Here is a 17,945-nt window from a genome sequence, read left to right on the forward strand (position 1 = left end):
TGCCAAGGACAGACTTAACTAGCTGTCAATGAATGCTAACAGACATTCAGTACCGGTATATTTGAAGCACAAAAGATATTTACAAAGAAACACATTGAACCAAGAGATCCTCGCTTCTCTTAAATTACTTCTTGAACAAAAAGATAAAGGGGAAGGAGAGATGAAGTTCCTTTGTCTTTTAAACCCATAAATAACTTTTGCAACTTTAACAACAGGCCAAGCCAGAGACAGAGAGAGGTAAAACTCTACATCTTCTCTATTTTTTATCCTTTCTTTGCCTTAGTGGCTGAAGAGATGATGGCTTTTCCAACAAAGTGTTTGGAATTCTAAAGCACGGTGGGGGGCTGAGTAAGATAAATGCAGGTGGTTTTTTTCTATTTGCTTCATAAAGTTAGAAAGCCACACTTATGTAATGAATCTGAATAGAGGAGCACAAAAAATGTTTTTCATGCAATGCATACCTAATCTAATGGCTGATGCCATTGCTATGAATTAGGAACCGGTTAAAAAGGCAATGAGAAAAAAAAGGACAGGGTTAAGACAAATATGATTGGGAGACTGCAGTTACTCCTCTGTTTAGTATCAGAGGCAACAGCTTCTCTGAATAATAGTCCCTGTGCAACATTACCACAAGGATGATACGAGGTGGTCATGTCCTGCTTGCCAGCATTCCACTGGCACTTGGGTTGAGAAGAACAGAATGCAAGATTAGATAAGCTCTTGGCCCAATCCATCCTGACTTTTGTTTTAGCATTTCATAAATGGTTTGGCAGAGGGACTAGTTGAAAAGGCAAAATATTACAAAGAAGAATATGAACAACCTCAGGCAATTCACAATGGGCCGAAGACAACTGATTTAAATATTATGCATTGAATACGCTCTTCAAATTAATGCCAAGACAGAAATAACTCAGTTGGCACAACTGGAAAGTCTTAACAAAATACTGCTTTATTTATTTATTTATTTGTTTATTAGACTTATATACCGCTTCATAGGGCTTTCAGCCCTCTCTAAGCGGTTTACAAATTTTTTTTTAGCAAATTGAGTCAGCAACTTGCCCCCACAGTCCGGGTCCTCATTTCACCCACCACGGAAGGATAGAAGGCTGAGTCGACCTTGAGCTGGTGGGATTTGAACCGCTGAACTGCAGATCACAGTCAGCTAAAGTGGCCTGCAGTACTGCACCCTAACCACTGCGCCACCTGGGCTCTTTTTATTTATTAAATCCTTCTCCTCTTCTAGCATTTCCCATTCCATTCCATTCCATCTCTTTACTGCAGTTCCATTCCTCTCTTCTTAGTCAATATCTTTGGGCTTTCTTCAATAGTTTTGCTTCTTGCACACAAAAGTAACGTCTCCAGAGGTGGGTTCCTACCAGTTCGCACCAGTTCAGTAGAACCGGTTTGTCAAATCTACCGAACTGGTTAGAAGAGGTTTCACCAGTGGACCTGGAAAGCAGGCCACACCTACAGAAGAGGTTCCAAAAATTTTTGAAACCCACCACTGATACACAGACACACACAGACTCACACAGAGAGAGAAAGAGAAAGAGAAAGAAAGGAAGAAGGAAAGAAATGAAAAAAGAAAGAAAAAGTGAGAGAGAGATGAAAGAAAAAAAGGAAAAAGGGACAGAGAGACAAAAGGAAGGGGAGAGAGAGAGAGAGAGAGAGAGAGAGAGAGAGAGAGAGAGAGAGAGAGAACACATGGCTGGCAAGCCACTCCCACCAGGTCACATGGCCGGCAAGCCACTCCCACAAAGGAGACCACACCCACAGAGTAGGTTCGAAAAAAAATTGAAACCCACCACTGAATGTCTCCATCAAGTCCATGTTAGTTCCGTGTTTCTTTATGGACAGGTATGGCCCAAATCTACTTAGTTTCCAAGCCCAGAAAAGTTTGGCTTCCAGAGAGTCCCACTAGAAAATATTCCAGAGTTCATCAAGTTCCTCCCCACTCACCTCCAATGTCTTTACCTTTTCCCATTAATAGCACTATAAGTCTTTGCTCTTTACCACTGATTTACTATTGGGTTGCTTGGGGAAGGTCCTTTAGAAAGGGGATAGGTTGCATATTACAATTTTTTTATGGTGCTCCAAATGTACATTTGTCGCGATTTGTCAACTTAGTTAACATAGATTTGTTTCCATTGAGACCTCTAAAGCAGTCCTTCGCTGGCCTGTTTTTATTTTTGTATAAAGTTTCTGGAGTTTGATTCTAGGGCTTTGTGTGTGTAAAAATCATTTGCTCCACTACACAAAACTCAGTTCTTCCTCTTGCAAGGGATTCGCCTCAAACTTCTTCCACCGAATGCCAATTCCCTGCAGGATGTGTGCAGTAAATCCTCTACTGTGGTTTTCCATGTTGCCTGCCCCAGACCTGTCAAATCACTTGCAGCCCTATAGTAAATAACTTACCTAACATTCAGAAAGTAGTCCAAGATTAGTCACCGTTGGCAACCCAAATCCTTTATTAATGTTTTGCAATTTCTTTCTGAAACAATATAATATGGTGGACATCGCCACAACTGATTAAATTACAATTTAATTACATTTTCAAAGCATGTACACCTCCTTTTTTACACCTCCGGCTTACACTCACTTTCCTATCAGGCTCGTAAAACGTCCCCCATAAAACGTCCCCCGTTCTCAGAAAACGTCTTTATAAGGTGGTGTTACAACAGGCGCTAGGGATGGTAAACAAAGCAACCCAAACTGTATATTGTAACCTTTTAAATGGAATAACAAAAGTATAAGAATGGCAAAGAAAAAGAATAACCATGTGAATGTATACCTATAATTGTATGTAAGAGAATAAATGATAGTAAGAATATAAAGCACAATATAGGTGAACAATATTTTGTTATAAAGAGCTAAGTATAAATAAATATAGAATAGCACATAAAAATGGATAACGAATAAGGGGACCATGAATGCAAGATAGAAATGTATAGGAGGGAAAACACTAACTGTAAAGAAACCGATACGGAACTGCTGTATGATATTATGATGGAACTTCTTGTTCCTATGTTGTTTTAAGTCATGTGTTTGTTTTTGTTGATGTGTTTAAAATAAAAATTAGGAGGGAAGGAAGGAAGGAAGGAAGGAGGGAAGGAAGGAGGGATAACAATTAAACAATTGTAGTTAAATGGAGGTATAATGATGGTAATATGTATAAATATCTGAGTTAAAATACTTCAGTTAATATGAATTATGCTTGATGACTGTGGAAGAGATGCACGAAAGTCTTAAAAAAATAAAATAAAATAAAATACAATAAAAATTTAAAAAAAACAAACGTTTCCCTTTCTCAGAACCAAAAGAATGCAGGGATCATGCATTGAACCGTATACAGTTTAAATTATTCAGACAACTACCTGCCCAATCAATGCCCATTGCCGCTGCCAGGGGGGGGGGGGGAAACGTCTTTAATTACAGCGTTGGCTCTTTGCAATCCTGGAGTCTGGCTGGCTTTAATCCCGCTCGAAAGAGTAAATCAGCTTTGGAATGCTGGCCGGTTGCAAAACTTAACCCGAATCCGTGGAATCGTTAGGATCGCGTTGCGGCCACAATCTAGAGCAAGTCTCCGGGTGCCTCGATTCTCAAATCCGCTTCCGCATTCTTTTCATCTCCGGCTGGAAATTCGGCTTTAAGGGGGACTGAAGCCCCGTAGATCAGGGGTCTCCAACCTGGTCAACGTTAAGCCTGGCGGACTTCAACTCCCAGAATTCCCCAGCCAGCTTTGCTTGTAAGTTGGAACTGAAGTCCCGTAGATCAGGGGTCTCCAACCTGGTCAACGTTAAGCCTGGCGGACTTCAACTCCCAGAATTCCCCAGCCAGCTTTGTTTTAAGTTGGAACTGAAGTCCCGTAGATCAGGGGTCTCCAACCTGGTCAACGTTAAGCCTGGCGGACTTCAACTCCCAGAATTCCCCAGCCAGCTTTGTTTTAAGTTGGAACTGAAGTCCCGTAGATCAGGGGTCTCCAACCTGGTCAACGTTAAGCCTGGCGGACTTCAACTCCCAGAATTCCCCAGCCAGCTTTGCTTTAAGTGGAACTGAAGTCCCGTAGATCAGGGGTCTCCAACCTGGTCAACGTTAAGCCTGGCGGACTTCAACTCCCAGAATTCCCCAGCCAGCTTTGCTTGTAAGTTGGAACTGAAGTCCCGTAGATCAGGGGTCTCCAACCTGGCCAACTTTAAGGCTGGCGGACTTCAACTCCCAGAATTCTCCAGCCAGCTTTGCTTTAAGTGGAACTGAAGTCCCGTAGATCAGGGGTCTCCAACCTGGTCAACGTTAAGCCGGGCGGACTTCAACTCCCAGAATTCCCCAGCCAGCTTTGCTTTAAGTGGAACTGAAGTCCCAACCTAGCCAACTTTAAGCCTGGCGGACTTCAACTCCCAGAATTCCCCAGCCAGCTTTGCTTTAAGTGGAACTGAAGCCCCGTAGATCAGGGGTCTCCAACCTGGTCAACTTTAAGCCTGGTGGACTTCAACTCCCAGAATTCCCCAGCCAGCTTTGCTTTAAGTGGAACTGAAGTCCCAACCTAGCCAACTTTAAGCCTGGCGGACTTCAACTCCCAGAATTCCCCAGCCAGCTTTGCTTTAAGTGGAACTGAAGCCCCGTAGATCAGGGGTCTCCAACCTGGTCAACTTTAAGCCTGGTGGACTTCAACTCCCAGAATTCCCCAGCCAGCTTTGTTTTAAGTGGGACTGAAGCCCCGTAGATCAGGGGTCTCCAACCTGGCTAACTTTAAGCCTGGCGGACTTCAACTCCCAGAATTCCCCAGCCAGCAAAGCTTCCAACTTACAAGCAAAGCTGGCTGGGGAATTCTGGGAGTTGAAGTCCGCCAGGCTTAAAGTTGGCCAGGTTGGAGATCCCTGCTGTAGATGATGCCAGTGTTCTTGCTAAGATGCCGGGGGCTTCCACCACTGCTTTGCGGAGCCCCTGGTTCCTCCCGCGGGGAGGAGGCTCCTGACGACATACCCAGAGCTACACACGTGCGGGGCGCTGGGGGCGGGCCTCCCCTTTCGGTTTGGGGAAGGGAAGCCCTCCCCGCTCCGCCTCCAGCTCCACCCGCGCAAAAAGGGGCCGAAAGGAACGAAGCAGCCCGGCTGTGCGGAGCATCGTGCGCATTTCTCGCCGGAGCTTCCCAGGCAGGGCGTCTCAACGCGATGCCCAGGCGGCTCCCCAGAGGAGCCGGATCGCGGCGTCTCATGCCGCCCGCTTGCCTGGTCGCCTTCTTCTTGCTCTCGCTGCAGGTCCTCGGGGCGGAGAGCCTCGGCCTCTACTCGCCCGAGGACCCGCTGGTGCAGCTGGCTACCACCACCTTGGAAAGCCGCGTCTTCAACGCCAGCGGCGCCTGGGTGGTCGAGTTTTACGCCTCCTGGTGCGGCCACTGCAAAGCTTTCGCCCCCGTTTGGAAAGGCTTGGCCAACGACGTCAAGGGTGAGTCCATCAATGGCCAAAAGCCAACAAGCTGATCGCCTTGGGAGGAAGGGGGGGGGGGGGAAAACAGCAGTTTGGCGGTTCAAATCCCACCAGGCTCAAGGTTGGCTCAGCCTTCCATCCTTCCGAGGTGGGTGAAATGAGGACCCAGACTGTGGGGGGCGATATGCTGACTCTGTAAACCGCTTAGAGAGGGCACAAAGCCCTATGAAGCGGTAGATAAGCCTAACTATTGCTCCTCTTCGCTACTACTACCACCACCCCCTCCGCTCCCGAGCAGGTGTGTGCCCGGCAGGTCGCACTAACTCAAGAGATGCCCCCCCCCCATGGCTGGTCCCGGCTTCGCAGGTTGCCCGCAGTTGGCATTAAGCCTCTGCCGCCAATTAAGCCCTGGCGAACGAAACCAGCTGCTCATTGAGCTGGATTGCTGGCTCTTTTGTTTTTTTTAAATCACGTTTTCCCTTCCCTGTTGGTGTAACGCAGCCTTTCCCAGCCTCCCAGCGCCCTGTATATACCACGTCCGTAGTTCCCAAATATGAGTCATTCAGACTAACTGAATGGTGGAACCTGCAGTCAGTCCAGGAAGAGGGAATTCAGAAGTTTCCCAGTGTGTGTTTTTTACTGTGTATACTGGGAATGAATACTGTGTATACTGGGAAGGAATACCGGGAAGGAATTCTGTGTATACTGGGAAGGAATACTTTGTCTACTGGGAAGGAAGCCAGATTCACTTAAGAACTGTGACAAGTTAAGGTAATAAAATGGCGCCAAATTCACTTAGCTGTCTCACTTAGCAACATAAATTTGGAGTTCAGTTGTGGTCCTAAGTTGAGAGCTACCTGTATCTAGAGGAGTCCTTCTAAGAAGACACCCTCCAGCTATTTGAACTATTCTAGGTTTTCCTTCAAGTAATTTATTTTTCTTTCCAAAAGATGAAGACCGAATTATTGATTTAAATTGATCTCTCTCTCCCCCTCTCTCTCCATTAAAAACAGAATAATTAGAGCTTTGGGGGAGAATGGGGGGGGGGGATTAAATTCCTAGCTATTTCCAGTTGCAGATAAAAACAATTACCTGAATCTGAGTCATTCAGACTAACTGAATGATGGGACCTGCAGTCAGTCCAGGAACAGGGAATTCAGAAGTTTCCCAGTGGGTGCTTTTTACTGTGTATACTGGGAAGGAATACTGTGTATACTGGGAAGGAATACTGGGAAGGAATACTGTGTATACTGGGAAGGAATACTGGGAAGGAATACTGTGGCTACTGGGAAGGAAACCTGATAGGGTTCACTAGGTTTTCCTTCAAGGAATTTATTTTTCTTCCCAAAGAAAAGGTGAAGACTGAATTATTGATTTTAAATTGATGTCTCTCTCTCCCCCTCTCGCCATTAGAAACAGAATAATTAGAGCTTTGCTTTGGGGGAGAATAGTGGGGCGGGGGATTAAATTCCTAGCTATTTCCAGTTGCAGATAAAAAAAAACTGAAACTCTGAAGAAGAATTAAAAAGGGTGCCTTTCTAATTGTTCCTCCATCTGCAAAGAACTTTATTCTACAAGTCCCCTCCACCTGTAAGTTGTATTATTTCCATGACTCTGTCCTATCCCGCTCTCACTCTGCCAATTACTTTCCTCACTCCAGTAAGCTTGCGTTAAATCATTAAAAGGTACATTTAGATCGGTGGTCTTGTACTGACTGTACTTGCTGTATCAATTAGTTCTAGCTAAGCAAATACCGTTCAAATCTTTCCTGCTTATGTCTAACAGTGCATTGTCTGCAACCCATTGTGTAGAATAGTTCAAAGAGCTGGAGGCTCTAGATACAGGTAGCTCTCATCTTAAGTTAGTCTCAATGACTCAGGTTCAGGTAATTGTTTTTATCTGCAACTGGAAATAGCTAGGGATTTAATCCTCCCCCCTATTCTCCCCCAAAGCAAAACTCTAATCTGTTTTTAATGGAGAGAGAGAGAGAGAGAGATCAATTCAAATCAATAATTCGGTCTTCATCTTTTGGGAAGACAAATAAATTTTCCTAGAACTATTCTAGGAAAACCTAGAATAGTTCAAATAGCTGGAAGGTCTCTTCTTAGAAGGACTCCTCTAGATACAGGTAGCTCTCAACTTAGGACCACAGCTGAACTCCAAATTTATGTTGCTAAGTGAGACAGTTAAGGGAATTTTGCCCCACTTTATTACCTTAACTTGTCACAGTTCTTAAGTGAATCTGGCTTCCTTCCCAGTATACACAGTATTCCTTCCCAGTATTCCTTCCCAGTATACACAGTATTCCTTCCCAGTATTCCTTCCCAGTATACACAGTAAAAAGCACACACTGGGAAACTTCTGAATTCCCTCTTCCTGGACTTGGCTCCTAGAGCCAAGGTGGTGCAGTGGTTAAATGCAGCACTGCAGGCTACTGCTAGATCAGCAGGTCAGCGGTTCAAATCTCACCGGCTCAGGGTTGACTCAGCCTTCCATCCTTCCGAGGTGGGTAAAATGAGGACCCAGATTGTTGGGGGCAATATGCTGACTCTCTGTAAACCGCTTAGAGAGGCCTGAAAGGCCTATGAAGCGGTATATAAGTCTACTGCTATTGCTATAGCTCCTATCATTCAGTTAGTCTGAATGACTCAGGTTCAGATAATTTTTTTTATCTGCAACTGGAAATAGCTAGGAATTTAATCCTCCCCCCTATTCTCCCCCAAAGCAAAGCTCTAATTATTCTGTTTTTAATGGAGAGAGAGGGGTAGAGAGATCAATTTAAAATCAATAATTCGGTCTTCATCTTTTGGGAAGAAAAATAAATTACTTGAAGGAAGACCTAGAATAGTTCAAATAGCTGGAGGGTCTCTTCTTAGAAGGACTCCTCCAGATACAGGTAGCTCTCAACTTAGGGCCACAATTGAACTCCAAATTTATGTTGCTAAGTGAGACAGTTAAGTGAATTTTGCCCCACTTTATTACCTGAACTTGTCACAGTTCTTAAGTGAATCTGGCTTCCCTATTGACTTTGCTTATCAGAAGGTCGTAAAAGATGATCACATCATCCGGGATCCTGCAACTGTCATAAATATGAGTCAGCTAGTAAGTGTCTAAATTTTGATAATGTAACCATGGGGAATCCTGCGACGATTGTAAGTGTGAAAGGTGGTCACGCGTCACTTTTTCAGTGATGTTGAACTGTTGTAAGACAAGGATCTTACCTGTATATGCTAACTAAACATACAGCCTATGAAATCTTCTAAATGCTCACATTTCCTAGCTGGAGTAAATTACAAAAGACATGTGCAGTCTTCTTCTCCCTGCACGGATTCCGTGAGCGTGACCTGAAGCATCTGTGCATTATTTAACATCACAGTTGAACAATCATTTCATCTCTGTTTTTGCTTAAGAAAAGAACAAGAGCTGCAATTTAAATCCCCTTTGCTTCTCAGCTGCAGACATCTTGGTGCTTTAAAACTAATCTTTGCGATTATTGCTGACTCTATTAACGGATACATTTGTGTAATCCTGCCATAATTTGCCTTTTATGGATTCTGTATGAACATTTACCACCAACTGTCATTTTCAGGGCTTTTTCAATTACGATCAATTGTCTTTGTTGTTACTGTTACTATTTTTACATCTCTTGGATAAATATTCCCCTTCCTTTCCCTCCCTCGGGCATCTTCTGTGATGCCTTTTTAAGCTTCAGCGGTGAATTTCCATTTTAGTGCCAATCTATTTCATTATCCTTGGCTTTAGGATTGCAATGAGCCTCTTGTTCCTTTGCATCTCTGTGTTTAATTATCTTTCTTTTGTTCGAATTCAAAAGGAGAGGTAGGGTTTTTTTTTTTTTAAAAGTTTCCCTTGATGGATTAGTATTGCTTTTAACAAACTGGCTGCTATAGGTGCTTGTGTTCAATAATACCTTTGAATGAGTATAGGATTGTAGTTTGGAACTTTCAGTCCAATTTGTGGGAAATATTATTTATTAAATGTATACCTTACCTGACGCCTAACCGTTCTGGGAATCTTCACTCCCATCCAGGGCCGGATTTAGATGAAAAGAGCCCTAGGCTATTCCACTTATGAGGCCCTTTCACCTCCATCATTACTGTGATATATATCAATATATATAGCTGGCCTCCCGACGGAGGGCGGCTCTGCTCTGCGGCAAAGGCAGCGAGGCCAGCCGCCTCCCCTGCTGCGCTCAGCTGCCCGGCTCGGCCCCCTCGCCCTCACCTGCCTGGCCGCTGTTGGGCTCCGCGTCGACGGGGCGGCTACTGGGAGCGGCCGAGCCTCTCGCCCGACCGTCAGTACCGGGAACGTGGGCGGGCTCCCCAACTGCCGCGGCGCTGGAACGATCTTAACCAATACATTTTTATGTTTGTTTATTAGTCATATGCGTAGAATTTCTCCTTATTTTCGGTTCAGTGTTTTAGGGTTCACTGTTTTTAGAATAGCGTAATTTTAATTTTGCTAACAATTTGAATGTAGGCCTCTCTTGATCTTGAGGCCCTAGGCTGAAGCCTAGTTAGCCTATTGGAAGCACTGCTCCCATCTGTCTTTCAGAATAGGTAGGTGTTTCTTGCTTCACGAGGCTAAGTTTAGCATGAAACTATATAATGGAATCATGGCTCAATTCTTATTGTGTCTACTTTTATGCTAGTCATTGTTGTTCTGTGACCATTTGGCAAATGGATGACCAGATCAGTATCATTATCCATGGACCACTGGTGGTCCGCAGAAAAATTATTTGCATTTTTTGATATTGCACTAAATCCTATTTATCTTTTTTTTAAAAAAAATCATATTAGTGGTCCGCAGGATTTAATATTATGGGGTCCAGAAGGTTGGTGACCCCTGGTGTAAACAACTCAAAACTCAATCTTGCTCTATCTTCATTAGGCAGTTTTTGGCAGAGAACAGAATCCTTCTTGCCTTTTGCAATCTAAAGATAAAAACAGCGAAGATGATAATGTTGAATGTTGTTGTTTGAATGTTTATTTTATTTATATGCCGCCCTTCCCCCCCCCCCCCAAGGGGACTCAGGGCGGCTCACAACTCCAACCAGGGAAGGGGGGATACAGACAAATTAAAAAAAACGACACAAAACAATACATGATTTAAAACACACAACAGTCATACCATTCGAGACATTCGGGGCATAATGATCTCATTGTGATATGCTTTGCGCACAAAAGCACTTGGCATGGATGCCTTTCTTCTATCTTTGGGCAGGAGCAAAGGAGCAGAGAAGCAAAAGACAGTTTAAGTTTACATTTGTTATTGTTTGCATAACAACAGTGGGAGATACAAGAGGCCATGCTGAGGAGTTGGACTGATAACCCATATCTTTGCTAATCAGCTTTAATAGAGAGAACTCAGGGTACAAGCAAAATGTTAATGACTTGTAAGGAGAAAACAAAATGGGAGGATATGGGAAAGAATCTTGCAGGCCTGCCTGTTTCTCTCTCTTTCTTTCATGGGGCTCCTAAAGAGGCAAAGAAGAATAGTATTTAGAGATAGATTGTGATGTAACCATCGTCTGCTACCAAATGTGATGTTCCTGTGGGTCGTCCATGAGGCCAATGTTGAGAAAAGACAGGAGATGAACTTTCTCGGGATGGAGTGACCCAGATTGGGGGTCTGGTAGCCCCTTTTATTGAGATAGGACAAAGGCAGGAGGAGCAATCAGCATGTGGTTAAAAACAGCCTGTAAAGGTACAATTTCTAATCTACTGCTCAGGGAAGTTCTTTCTATATAAATCCTGGACGTCAATGGTAGGGCACATCTCAGAATGTTATGTTATTCACTATCAAGATGTTATGGCTTTCTAGGAGTTTGTTTTCTCCTGTGTGGTTCAGCGTGACTCTGCAGGCCCTAGTATGAACTAGGCCATGGAGGACACACACCTGCACAAGGAACTATATTACAACAATAGATTGTACCTAAAAAGACAGTTACACTCTCTCAACTGCACCTACCCATCAGAAGTCAATATGTAATATATATATATATATAACAGTGGTTCTCAGCCAGAGGGCCATGCCATGTGTCTAAGGAGCCACAATGTATACATGATTAAAGTTTAAACCAGGGATAGTCAGCCTTTTTATACCTACCGCCCACTTTTATATCTCTGTTAGTAGTAAAATTTTCTAACCACCCACCGGTTCCACAGTAATGGTGATTTTAGGAAAACCCAATGAAAATGTTTTTAAATAATGCTATGACATTTTTTTTAAAAAGTCAATTAAATAAAAAAAAAGGAAAATGCTTCAGTATCGGACAAAACCCCTACCGCCCACCATGAAAGCTGGAACGCCCACAAGTGGGCGGTAGGGACCAGGTTGACGACCACTGGTTTAAACCAATGATCCCCAAACTCTTGAGCTCATTGACCCCTTTATGAATGTTGAAAGAAATGTCCTTCTGGGTTCAGCTCCAAGTGGGGAAGAAGACACTGGAGACACGGAGGCTGCTTGGAAAGATGGTTTATTGGTGGACAGGACCACATGGCTTGAGCCTGAACAGAAAAGGGGATCACATGTTTCAATGTTGGTGGAGAAGAAGAGAAGGGCTGAGGGAGGGGCTTGCTAGGCTTTTTATACCCTGTTCAGTCCCACCTCTCTGTTTCCTGTTCCTGTGTAAGAAATGTATTCTGACTGGTTGTCAGACTCCCATGGTGCCATGCAGGGGGCTACTCTCTAGGCTGTGATGAGTTCTCAGATGCCTTGTGGTCAGTTGAGTAATATCCCTTCCCCCTACAGCTGCAGTGAGGAGAAGTCTTTATTATGTAAAGTGGGCTAGCCTGGCCATCTTAATGGCCCATTAGCTGGGGATGGGCAGAAAGCTATAGGCAACTATTCTGTCTTTTAAAACATGTTTCTTTTCACATCCAGAGAAATATTCTGCCTTTTCAATATTTCCTAGGATATTTCATTTTTCTGGGAGAGGGCTGGGTGATAACTTCCCACAATGTTTCACATTGCTCATCAACTCCCAAACATTTAGTAGAGCAGTGGTTCCCAAACTTGGCAACTTTAAGACTTGTGGACTTCAACTCCCAGAATTCTCCAGCCAGCTTCCAGACCTTCCGCATAGCCCTTAAAACCTGGCTGTCCCGACAGGCCTGGGGCTAAAGACCTTAACCCCACCCGAATAGTATGAATGTTGTGCTTTTAATGATGTATTGTCTTATATGTAACTTGGTTTGTCCTCCCCTCCCCCTGAACTGTGAGCCGCCCTGAGTCCCCCCAGGGAAAAGGGCGGCATACAAATAAAGTATCTTATCTTATCTTATTAAACAAACAACACATACACACACACAACGAAAGAAAAAAAAACCACCATCACATACAGCATGTCATTTGGTTACAAGCGTTTTTGCATGTCTGTGCAAACACAACGCTCGCGCAGACACACATGCATTATCCATACCAGAGAAACAACAAAGTGGGGAGGGGAATCAAGAAGACATTGGGGTGAGGGGAAGTTGTACCTGCACAGAGAGGAGAAGGAAATAGAAAAGTGGGGGGGAAAACTGACTTAAGAAGAGGTTAAGGGGAATGTGGAATTGAATGGGGAAGAAAAGAAAGAGAGAATCCCTATTCTGTTCTTTCAAAAAGGGTTATGTTTTGCAAGTAAGAGGTCACTTCCAAGTGATGGAAGAAACGTCCTGGGTTCGGCTCCAAGTGGGGAAAAAGATACTGGAGACATGGAGGCTGCTTGTAAAGATGGTTTATTGTTGGACAGGGACACATGGCTTGAGCCCTGAACAGAAAAGGGGATCACATGCTTCAATGTTGGTGGAGAAGAAGAGAAGGGCCGAGGGAGGGGCTTGCTAGGCTTTTTATAACCTGTTCAGTCCCACCTCTCTGTTTCCTGTTCCTGTGTAAGAAATGTATTCTGATTGGTTGTCAGACTCCCATGGGGCCATGCAGGGGCAATTCTCTGGGCTGTGTTTTGAATCCAGGTATGGATGAGTTCTCAGATGCCATGTGGTCAGTTGAGTAAAGGGCCAATATTATCATGCCTTTACTCCAATCCCCCCTGGAGCCAAAGTGGAGAAGCCTTTATTATGTAAAGGGACTAGCTTGGCCTTCTTAATGGCCCATTGACAAAGTGGGGATGGGCAGGAAGCTACAGGCAACTATTTTGCCTTTTAAAACATGTTTCTTTCTTTTCACATCCAGAGAAATATTCTGCCTTTTCAATATTTCCTAGGATATTTCATTTTTCTGGGAGAGGGCTGGGTGATAACTTCCCACACAAGGAAGGGATCAACTCCAGGATAATATATTAAAGGCACTATAGTAGAACTCTTTTAAGCAACCCTGCTTGCAATTGCTGACACTTTAATTCATTTGTTTATTATTTGCTCAGCAAATACAAGTTCTCTGTGGTAGACTATACATTCTCAGGAAGGAGGAAGTACATTCTAAGAAGAGGATAAGACAAGAGCCAAGACAACCCGGATCTGGATCAGGGGGGAGAGGAAGGGATTTGGGATAGCCACTCTCTAGAATCTCTCAAAATATACCCTTTGGGTTAGAGTACTATAAGTTTACTCTGGCAAGATTCTATGTGGTAAGAGTAAATAAGGAACTGAACTTTGGCTGGATTGCCTTACATCATTTTTGAGCTAAACCTTACAATCTCCTCCCGGGGAAAAAACTGGGGGAAAACCCTCTTTTTTTCCCAAGTAAATAAGATAACCTCTTGGAACTCTATACTAGGTCAATAGATCCTATTGACAGTAAGGTTCAAGAGTGGAGGGATATATACTAGGTTAGATACGATGTGTTAGATTTCAATGTAATGCGACTTCACGTGTATACTGTTTTTCTTTAATTTCTCTGTAAAAATAGGATAAGTTAAGTATATTGACATATAGTGGAAATACACCAAGGGGAGGAGGAGTGGGATAGAAGAAAGATGGGTAGAGAGGGACGGGGGGAGAGGATGGGAGGGAGGGTGAGAAGGAAGGGAGGGAGTGGATCGGGAGAGAGGAGTGGTAGAGGGGGAGGTGAAGTAGGGTAGAGGGGGATGATGGAGGGAAGATAGAAAGTTGGAGGGGGTTCGAAGAAAGAGGTGTACGGAGAGTGGAAGAGGTATATTGGGTTTCTATTTTTGGGGGTATTGTTGACAAGAGGAATTGCTGCGATTATTGTTTAATGTTGTATGGCTCCGGCTATGCACAGTATATATATAAGTGTATGAAAATGGAAAAATGGAAAATAAAAACCTTTTTCAAAAAAAAAAAATTATATTTTTGTTGCAAGACCTGCGACGTGAACATGGCAGAAGACTGTCTAATGTTTAAACTGCTGTCTAATTTAATTTACTGAAGTTTTTGTTCTGTTCTTAGGTTTATAGATTCTACTTATTGAGCAAGAATTCTAAGTTGGAAACTTTAAAAATCCGCTTGATCATCAATGTTCCCATTCATTTCCCCCTTTTTCTACATGGTTTTCTTCTCTCTCTTTTTTTTTAAATGGTTCATTGAATGGTTCATTCAAACTAGATTTGGCATCTTTACCTATTGAATCCCTTCCCCATGTTGATATTGACATTTGATGGCATGAAAGGTATTGTTCCAGGATGCAAGCTTTTCTAAGGAAAGCTATCTTTTGCAATTGACTGGGGCCGATTTTTTCAATGGCTTGTTACTATTGGTAACAATACACTGTGTTTCCATTTGACACAATCATTCTGCTTCTGTTTGCAAGTCCTTAACTTTTGTATTCACTCCCTCCCCCCCACATTTTTTCTCTTCCTTTCTGCCTCCAGGTATTGACACGTCCATTATCTACGTGTTCTTATTGATAATTGTGGTGTAATATGGCTATTTGAATTCTAACATTCCAGAGCACTTTGCCTTATTCATTTTCTAGGGCTTTCTCTATTTCTAGGACTTTCCTACGATTGCTTACTTGCAGGTAAAGGGTATTTCTTGTAGATCTTCCAGTACACCATTGTTGCTACTTTCTCATACTGTTGTGTGTTGTGGGAAGTTATCATCCAGCCCTCTCCCAGAAAAATGAAATAGCCTAGGAAATATTGAAAAGGCGGAATATTTCTCTGGATGTGAAAAAAAACATGTTTCAAAAGACAGAATAGTTGCCTGTAGCTTTCTGCCCATCCCCAGCTAATGGGCCATTAAGATGGCCAGGCCAGCCCACTTTACATAATAAAGACTTCTCCTCACTGCAGCTGTAGGGGGAAGGGATATTACTCAACTGACCACAAGGCAACTGAGAACTCATCACAGCCTAGAGAGTAGCCCCCTGCATGGCACCATGGGAGTCTGACAACCAGTCAGAATACATTTCTTACACAGGAACAGGAAACAGAGAGGTGGGACTAAACAGGGCATAAAAAGCCTAGCAAGCCCCTCCCTCAGCCCTTCTCTTCTTCTCCACTAACATTGAAGCATGTGATCACCTTTTCTGTTCAGGGCTCAACCCATGTGGTCCTGTCCACCAATAAACCATCTTCCCAAGCAGCCTCCATGTCATCTCCAGTGTCTTTTTCCCCACTTGGAGCCAAACCCAAAAGGACGTTTCTTTCAACAGTGTAATCAGTCTGTGCGATCCTCCTGCAGCAATTTAATCAGCAACTCCACTATTTCTCCAACTTCTTCCAAAGATGGCACTTCCTCTTTGTTATTGTCTTCTTAATTCTGGCTTTCTATCCAATTGCACATAAGCCTTGACCTTATGCAACCAGAATTAGTCTGTCTGTCTCTTCAACATTCCTGCTCTTATCCATTGCTAGGTCTAGTTATTATCTGCTGCTATTTTTTAAAGTTTTGGACATGTTAATACTTTGTCTTTCCACGTCTCTTTTCTCTTTTTTTTTTCATGTGATACTCATGATATCTTCCTCCCCTCTCAATTACGTTAAACCATTTGTAGCTCAGTATATCATCCCTGTTAGATGTTGTTTAGATCTCACTACTATAGCAAACTCAAACGATCTAAACAACTTTTAGATAACAGATAAAAAAACTGTGCATGTAACATTTGTGTCTTCTGCACTTTTTGGAAAGAAATACTAGCTTGGGAGAGGAAATAAATGAGACATAAATTGGAAAGTAAAATTGAACAAGTATAGTCAATTGCCTTCCTTTAAGGGATTTTCCTTGCCAGCAACAGGACCGTCAAGTTTCTGACTTAACGTTTTAAACTCATTCCTTGGCTGCGTTCAGGAAAGTCTTGGCTCTTAAAGTAATCACGTTCTACACCACACACTATTTTCGCTTGTAGTTGCAATTTTGTTCTCCCTCTGATCCCATTTCATCCCTAACGGTGGAGACAGTTTTCTTGTTTTTGTTTTTAAACGAGTCCATTTGAGAATTTCTTCACTGTTTGGGATGGCTCATAAATAGAAGCTGGAAATATTCCACTCTGGCAAAAGTTGACAATGGCGAAACATTTTTTTTTAAAGGCAAAAATCTATGCAGAGGCAACGGAAAGAGTAGCTTGCCAAGTCTCCCTTCTGTGCAGTTCATGTGAAAATAAAAACAATTAATACAGAACATTTGTTCCAAAATAGCTTGCTGGTTGAGTGTCTCTTCCCCGAGAATAGGCCGTAGATGGCCTGTTTTGTCTGCTGATCAATGAGAGCTCTCTAAGGCAAGGCATTTGAAGACATTTGCCGTGGAAGTTTAAAACTCAAACTCAGCAAGCAAAATGTGTTGCTCTGAAGGGTAGTGTCACTTGCCCCTTCGTTTAATAACCAAGAAAGAAACCACTCAACTCCATGTTTCAGAATTAAGTGTACTTTTACTGGTTACAAACCAGGGGTGGGTTTCTCGCTCCGTTCCAACCGGATCGGTTGGAATGAGGCCGGCGGCGTCCTTGCGCACGCACGCGGCATCCTTGCGCACGCACGCGGCATCCTTGCGCACGCACGCGGCATCCTTGCACACGCACGTGGCGCACGCGCGCACGCGGCGTGCGCATGCATACTAGCATCTGCGCGATGCTCCAGCTGCTCCTGGAGGATCGCGCAGGCGCTGTATGCGTTCTGCGCATGCGTGGAAAGAGCAGAATTTGGAAAAAATGGGTAAGGAGGGGGTGCGGGTGTGTGGGCGCGCGCGGGCGCGGGGGGGGGGGCTTCGCCGTTCCCGGAAGTTACTTACTTCCGGGTTTGGCGACCAACTGGATCGCAGGGACCGGTGCGAACCGGTCGAAACCCACCCCTGTTACAAACGATGAGAAGCAAAGCAAAGCTGAATCTGAATAAAAGGCGCGAAAGCAATAGATATCTTATTTATTTATTTATTTATTTGTTAAATTTCTAGGCCGCCCAATCCTGGAGGACTCCGGGCGGCTTACAAAGAAAGAAAAAAAGAGAAGCAAAATAAAAGAATAATTTAAAAATTCCCAACACGCATACATTTCTGATCGGGGCTGGACCTTAACAATAAGGTCAACAGCCCCAGGCCTGCCGGAACAGCCAGGTTTTAACGGCTTTTCTGAAGGCCATGAGAGTGGGTAAGGTCCGGACC

General features: G+C 43.7%; 1 protein-coding gene across 1 annotated transcript in view; it reads left to right on the top strand.

Annotated features, from left to right (window-relative positions):
- The first annotated feature begins 5,090 nt into the window (after positions 1-5,090).
- Positions 5,091-17,945, top strand: part of QSOX1 (quiescin sulfhydryl oxidase 1) — a 78,464-nt gene continuing 65,609 nt past the window's right edge. The window contains exon 1 of the mRNA XM_087726864.1: positions 5,091-5,442. Within this exon, the coding sequence (XP_087582990.1) occupies positions 5,169-5,442 (274 nt within the window). The 5' untranslated portion in view covers positions 5,091-5,168. The remainder of the gene's footprint in view (positions 5,443-17,945) is intronic.

Source organism: Thamnophis sirtalis, unplaced genomic scaffold (assembly GCF_051295495.1).
Source record: "Thamnophis sirtalis isolate CommonGarterSnake01/CBP01778 unplaced genomic scaffold, rThaSir2_p1.2 scaffold_12, whole genome shotgun sequence".
NCBI classification, from domain to species: domain Eukaryota; kingdom Metazoa; phylum Chordata; class Lepidosauria; order Squamata; family Natricidae; genus Thamnophis; species Thamnophis sirtalis.